General features: G+C 55.4%; 2 protein-coding genes across 2 annotated transcripts; both read right to left on the bottom strand.

The window, feature by feature from the left end:
* Positions 1 to 217: 217 nt before the first annotated feature.
* Positions 218 to 2514, bottom strand: QC763_709330 (uncharacterized protein). Its single transcript, XM_062915927.1, has 3 exons — positions 1805 to 2514; positions 1572 to 1653; positions 218 to 1457 (listed from the first exon to the last, which is right to left on the bottom strand). Exons 1-3 carry the CDS (start codon positions 2101 to 2103, stop codon positions 768 to 770), a joined length of 1071 nt encoding a protein of 356 aa, XP_062761934.1. The 5' UTR covers positions 2104 to 2514; the 3' UTR covers positions 218 to 767.
* Positions 2515 to 2882: 368 nt separating this feature from the next.
* On the bottom strand, positions 2883 to 5648 carry QC763_709320 (uncharacterized protein). Its single transcript, XM_062915926.1, has 3 exons — positions 4911 to 5648; positions 4214 to 4785; positions 2883 to 4080 (listed from the first exon to the last, which is right to left on the bottom strand). Exons 1-3 carry the CDS (start codon positions 4923 to 4925, stop codon positions 3315 to 3317), a joined length of 1353 nt encoding a protein of 450 aa, XP_062761933.1. The 5' UTR covers positions 4926 to 5648; the 3' UTR covers positions 2883 to 3314.
* Between the last annotated feature and the right edge of the window lie 649 nt (positions 5649 to 6297).

Raw genomic sequence — 6297 nt, 5'->3', positions numbered from 1 at the left:
ACCGTCCCAGTCCCCAGTCCGTTCCCCCAGTCGTATGGAGCAATTATCGCGAGACACAATAGCGGGATGGAAAAACGGTGAGCAATGATGACAACAACCAGAACTCAAACGCCCACCGTGCCCCCTGCCGACACCGGAGAAAGCCTTACGTTTCCCTTCCCGGTCATACCAGCTATTCAGCTGGGCCCCCGGGCCTTGGGCTGGAAAGTCGTCATTGTAACTGATCCCGGCTTGCCATGTGCCGGCGCCGCAAACTCGCTTCATACTATTAGCTGTCCGCATTATATCCTACATACCTACATACGCAGCACTCGCCCCGGTGAACAGCCGCCGCTTGTTGGGGTTGCACGACACACACATGCCGCGGCTGTTGATACTGCTGCCATCAGCTGTAACGAGGGAGAAGGGAAAAAAACCGTTGCTTCAAGCCACCACCATTACCATATCCACCACCACACCACCGCAACCGCAACCCTCCTTGCTACCACCACCCTCCGCGCTTGTTAAGCGACCAAGATGGATGCCTGCTCATATGGAAGCCCGGTCCATGCAAGATCCGGCAGCCGCAAGTGGTGGTCTCCCGTCTTCCCATCCATTCCTTCCTAGATGCATCCCACATGTTGCCGATGCCTAAGCTTGCGAACCCACCACCACGCCCCCAGCTCCCGGTACCTTGCGTCATCCATCGCATGTCGTAGAACCCTGGCCGGGAGAGAGTCATCCCATAGCCGCTTCACCGAACACCCCCTCTTCCACCCCCAACCGCCTCAGATGCTCCCCACATACGTCAACGCCACCCCCGTCAACACAACCGCCAATCCCCAAACACCAGCATAGACCCCCGCCCCAACCTGATCAACGCCCCTAATCCCCAATGCCGTATCCAAATACGTGCCCACAACCGTAGCAACCACAGCCGCGCCCGTCCTCACAACCGAAACCTTCGTCTTGTCCCTCCACCCCCACAAATTCCACTTGACCGTCTCCTCCAAGCTCGCACTCGCAGGATCAAACCTCTCATTCTCCTCATCCCCGACCGTCCCCTCGGGAGCCGTAACCACAGGCGCAAAGATGAACCTCCTAGCAGCCCACCCCATCAACAACCCCAAAACCCCCGTCGCGACCCCATCCGCCCCGGTAAAGATGGCCGCTGGCTCAACGGCAGGCTTGACAGTAGGAATCCCCTCAAAGTGGAGCACAAACACATCCGACAGGAACGTCCTGCCAGCCAGGAAGAGCACAACACTGTAGACCAATCCCGCCTGAAGGCTAGTAAGAAGCTGAATCCACTTGTCGGTGACGATCTCCCTGTTCGGTGTGGCAGCACTCTCCTTGCCCCCGTCACCGGAGAGATGACGCAAAAGGAGGAACGGCAAGGCAGTTGATACGACCTCCACACCGAGATAGGCGCCGGCGGTCAACCAGCGAATGCCGTAAAAGACAGAGACAAGAAACGTCTAGGTAGCATATGCATGTCAGTTTTTGGGGCTGTGCTCTGGCTACCAAAGACGGAAAATCCCCGGATTTTTTGCATTTGCGGCAATCGGAGAAGAGAACAGAACAAAACTTACCGCAGGACCATGCGAAAGCAAAGCCAGCGAAGCCAAATCCCAACCGTCAAAGTCACCGAGCCAACCCAGTGCTAGTACGAGTCTGTCCCCCCAACCGGTCATGTTAGCTTGGTCTCATCCCCATATCTGACCGAGCTGAGATATATCGTTTTCTCAGCCCTGCCTCAGCCTTGCAAAGCTGACCGAGCCTTCACCTTTCGACCCAACAACACACAACAGAAATCTTGACTTACATCCTCCACCCAACCACAACCAAATCATCCCTCCCATCCTCCAACATCCCATCAACCCCCTCTCCCTTGGTCAAATACCTGACCACCCACCTCCCCACCACCTCAACCCCGAAACTCATCCCCACCCCCAGAGTAAGTCTCGCCGTATCCCCGGGCAACGACCGGGCGATGGTGGCAGGAGCAGCAACGACCGCATCCCCCGCAGCGACCTCGACGCGCGTGGCCAGGTGGGCAACCGTGTCAGACGCCTTTTCCACTGCGGTAAGGGCGTCCGCCGCCGCCTCTTTGATTCGGGGCATGATGTCGGCGCGGTGAATATCTGCTGTCAGATCCACGAAACTGTTGTTGTTTGATGGGTGGGCGCTGTAGCCAAAATCTCGTGTGTGTGTGTGTGTGTGTGTGTGTGTGTGTGTGACGACGCGCGATGAGTGCGCTCGTGAGATCTAACCTCCCCGTATCGCCAAAATGGGTGAAAGGCTGTGTATGAAGAAGAAAAAGATTATGTAAACTTCCTATCCGTCCCTCGCGCAATGATAGGTAGCTTGTCAATATCAAAATTCACGTGTTCAAAAAAAAAAAAACCGGAGATGGAACCAAAAGCGCAGAAAAGAAGCTTGTCCTCACCGCAGCAGCGGCGGCGACACTCGCGTAGGAACAGGGGCCCCCCAAAATCCGTGTGGATACAGTGACGTCTTGTCTTCCCAGTCCCCACCACCTCGCTGCATCTAACCCCGCGCTTCTCTTCTCCCCCATCCCCCCAGTCCTACCTACCTACCATCTCCTTGTCGCCTTGTCGTCGTCTGTTTGTCAACAATAACCGACTGCTGCCCAAAGCTCCCATCCACCTTCAACAAGCCAACCGATACAATAAAAAGAAATGCACAGAATACTACCCTTCACAAAACACACATACACACACACACACACACACACACACACACACACACACATACACACACACACATAACACACACACGCCCAGTTACCATCAAGCTTTGAACACCACCCACCACTTATGTCGCTGACACGGACAACCAAGTCGGTAGCAGCCTGAAAGTCTGTTTGTTGGTCCTCGTCCGACCAATCCCAGCTTCAGTCTTCACCGTTCGGAATTCTCCTCACCATTGCATTGCATCTTGTTCTTTCAGCTTTGTGCATTTCTTTATTATTTCAAGTTTGATTAGAGCAAAATACTCGTTTATTTTGTCTCTGAAAGACAGTCGCTCGCTAACCGCTCGAGGAATCGCTCAACGCTCGCACACAGCCCTCACTTTAACCTCGTGAAGCTGGTCGGCTCCCCGGTCCATGCCGCGGGACATGAACAGGACGCGACGCTCTCCATTCTTCGGTGATAAGGGCCGTTGGCGGAGCGACCTCATTTACAATAGTTCAACAATATAAAGGTACATAAGAAAACAGAATCCCTCGTCACATCATAAAAGCCCGCCCGAGCGAGACCATGGCGAGGCGTTCCCGCTCGAAATAAAAACCGAACAAGCCCGCCGCGAGCTTATTCCTCCATTCGGCCGAATACACCGTCGTCATCCTCTTCGCTTCGGCCGCGGGAGCGCATGTCCTCGTCGTCTTCGTCCATGACGCTCTCGGCTTCCTCCATCTTGACGTCTACACGGCGGAGCTCTCCTCGGGTGAAACTCTCAGGAGCCCTGCTGGGGTAACTGTTCATGAAGCTGCTGCCCAACATGGCCTCCTCGAGGAACTTGGTAGGGAGGGGCGGCACGGGAGGTGCGTCGGCCGGAAGGTGGACCGTCCGCGAAGACCCGTTGTGGCTACCGAAACTGCAACCCAGCAGGGCAGCAGCAAGCTCGCTGTCGGCCTGACCGGTAGCATTTCTGCCAGACGATGTTGGTCTTTGGTCCTGACTCAGCTGCCGAAAGTGGCCAAACCCGGATCCGTTTGGAACGCTGCCAAGAGCTGAACTTCCAAAAGGCGCAGACTGATATGACCTGGAAATCCCACTGCCGTTGCTGAACCTCTTGCTGAAGTTTCTGTACGACCCGTTCGCAGCGCCGACAGCGTCCAGCTGCGGCGGTGGGGTGGTATCGGCCGAGCTCCGGTCCTGGGGATCCGAGAAGCCGCTTGCTGGGGGCGACGCCGAACCCTGTTCGCTGTTGAAGTCCCGGGCCGAATCTGGGGGCGTCGTGGCTGAGTCCTTGTTCATAGCAACGAGTACCGAAGCAGCCTCGAGCAGCTGCACCTGCTGGTGCTTCGAAATCAAGAGCTTGGAGGTGTAGGACCATTCGGGGGTATGTTCCCACCTGGAACAGAGACAAAGTCAACAATAGTGTTCAAACAGCACAGTCGACAAGCCACGACCGGCACGGGATACCTCGCTCCACACTCAGGGACCACGTGGTGGGAGAGGGTAGGGAAAGGAAAATGGGCACAAACAAATGCTTGGTCAGGCAGCTGCTATGCTTGTATCCCTTCCCGCACTTCTCGCAGCGAAGCTCTGGGCGATTGCTCTTGCGTCCACCTTCCTTGACCAGGGGCTGTCCGTCGCTTGCTCTTCTAACGCGAGCTTTCTGGAAGGCCGAATCGGCGTCATCCCCCGATGCGTCATTGAGCTCGTCGTCGATCGCATTCTCCTGCAAGTTGCTCATGCCTGTCCCGGCCAGGAATCTGCGACTGGGCAGGCTTGCTGGCGGAGACGGCAGGCTGCCAGCTACCACGGACCGGGAGAGGCCATTCTTGGACAGTGTGTTTCGGCGGACCGAGATCTGGAGGGGCATGGGCCCGTCGCCGGGTTCCGTAAAGGCAGCAGCTACGGCTGCAACATTAGCGCCCGTGTTTGTCATGCTCTTGCGACGGGTAACGCGGTGGGTGCCGTTGAGGGTGGCTCCGATGATGGAGTGGGAGTGGTTTCGGGAGTGGGATTGGCGGCTCAGGGTGAGGCCCCCTGGGACGGACGACGACGAGGTCATGGAGGGTCGGTTCAGGGGTCGAGAGGTCTGTTGAATTTCCTGAACGAGTGAAGGAAAATTGTGGTCAGCACATGTTCTCATGTTTCTGTCTGCTCAAAAAGTCCTGCAGTTGGGTGGGAGCCGACGCCGCGCTTTGCCGGTGGTGTTGAGAGAGACCTAGCTACCTTGGAAGAGGCCATTGCGAAAGCGGTGCAGTAATCCAACTGGCTGCACAGCTCTGGCAACCTACTACTGTATCCAAACACAACAAGTTACCAAAAAAAAAAAACGAAGAAGAAAAGAAAATAGAGAGTGCTGATCAGAAGGCGTGCGCTGGTGTGGTGAGACGCTGTGAAAGTGTATCGGTGGCGGCAAGGGGAGAGGTTCACGAAAAGGTGTTGGTGGTTATGTCCAGTGTTTGGGATGGCCCGTCGAGATTCCAAGCGCGGGGAGTAATAATAATTTCGGGCGTAGCAGCTTAGGAGAGAGAGGGTGCTAGGGTATGGTCCAGGGGGGGGTGTGGGTGACTCTTCAGCCAATCTCGATGCTCCGCCGTAATATTTGTCCAGAAGATGAGAGATCGCCGAAAGAAAATAATAATTTCCAATTGCTTCTGGAGAAAGGTGGAAGGAACCAAAAAAAATAATAACAATATCAATAACAGGAGAGGATGCGAGCAGGTAAACCTGAGTGGCTGTGCCTGCCGTAGGTCACGGCACAGACTGAACAAAAGAATGCGCCGCCAGGAGGGATGGATTGTAAGCTAGGCTTGACGATTGCTGGGGTGGAGGAGGCGGGGCGCGTGGCATGCGACGGAAACAAGGCAATGGGAAATCGATGTTGAATGATTCAATCGCTGAGCCCTGTCTCAAAAAAAAAAAAAAAAAAAAAAAGGGTGCAGAAAAAAAATCTGTAAAAAGGGGGACTTTTTGTTCACAAAGACTGGACAAGACAAGACAAGCCGCCGCTGTGTGTTTGGCGGGAGGCTAGACACACCACTGGTTCCCTACCAGACCACCTACCTAGCAATAAGATACCTGACCTGGCTAGGTGCACTGTGTTGAAACTGACAGCCCTCAGCACTGGCAACGCATGCATAATTCATCCAACCTGAACAAGAGCCTGGCTGGCTGGCTGGCTGGCCTTGGACGGCCGTGCGAATTGCAAGCAACAACGAAGGCCAAAGGAGGTCGGGGCCCGGGGGTACGATCGGGGTACGTGGCCCACAAAGAGTCCGGCCTGCCCTGGTTGTAACCCCTTCTCTCACCCCCCTTGAGCTTTCTCAGGGAGAGACCAGGTGCCGAACCTAGTAGTACCTTTACCACCTCGGACACTGGTGATGCGTCTGGAGTAGGTGGCATCTCGATTGGTACAGACCCAAAGCCATGAACAGTGAACAGTGAAGATAACTTGGAACACCAATCTTCATGCCCTTGCCGAATGCGTCAGCTGGCCTCTCGGGTCTGCTGCCAACTGCGCAAAAACTGCACATAACGACCACCTACCTGATGCATGCACTGTAGGAAAGCTGGTGCGGGTGACCATGGACAGTGGTGGGCCAATATTGCGCCT

Source organism: Podospora pseudopauciseta (assembly GCF_035222475.1).
Source record: "Podospora pseudopauciseta strain CBS 411.78 chromosome 7 map unlocalized CBS411.78m_7, whole genome shotgun sequence".
NCBI lineage: Eukaryota > Fungi > Ascomycota > Sordariomycetes > Sordariales > Podosporaceae > Podospora > Podospora pseudopauciseta.
The sequence above is the reverse complement of the archived record's forward strand: the minus strand, read 5'-3'. Positions and strand labels throughout refer to the sequence as shown.

Excerpts from the sequence above, each read along its gene's own strand:
- QC763_709330 (XM_062915927.1), bottom strand. The coding sequence starts at position 2,103 with ATGCCCCGAATCAAAGAGGCGGCGGCGGACGCCCTTACCGCAGTGGAA. Across the intron at positions 1,654-1,804 it reads GTTGTGGTTGGGTGGAGGAT|ACTCGTACTAGCACTGGGTT; the intron begins GTAAGTCAAGAT and ends TTGGGGGGACAG. Across the intron at positions 1,458-1,571 it reads TGCTTTCGCATGGTCCTGCG|ACGTTTCTTGTCTCTGTCTT; the intron begins GTAAGTTTTGTT and ends TATGCTACCTAG.
- QC763_709320 (XM_062915926.1), bottom strand. Across the intron at positions 4,081-4,213 it reads AGCTGCCTGACCAAGCATTT|GTGGGAACATACCCCCGAAT; the intron begins GTTTGTGCCCAT and ends TCTCTGTTCCAG.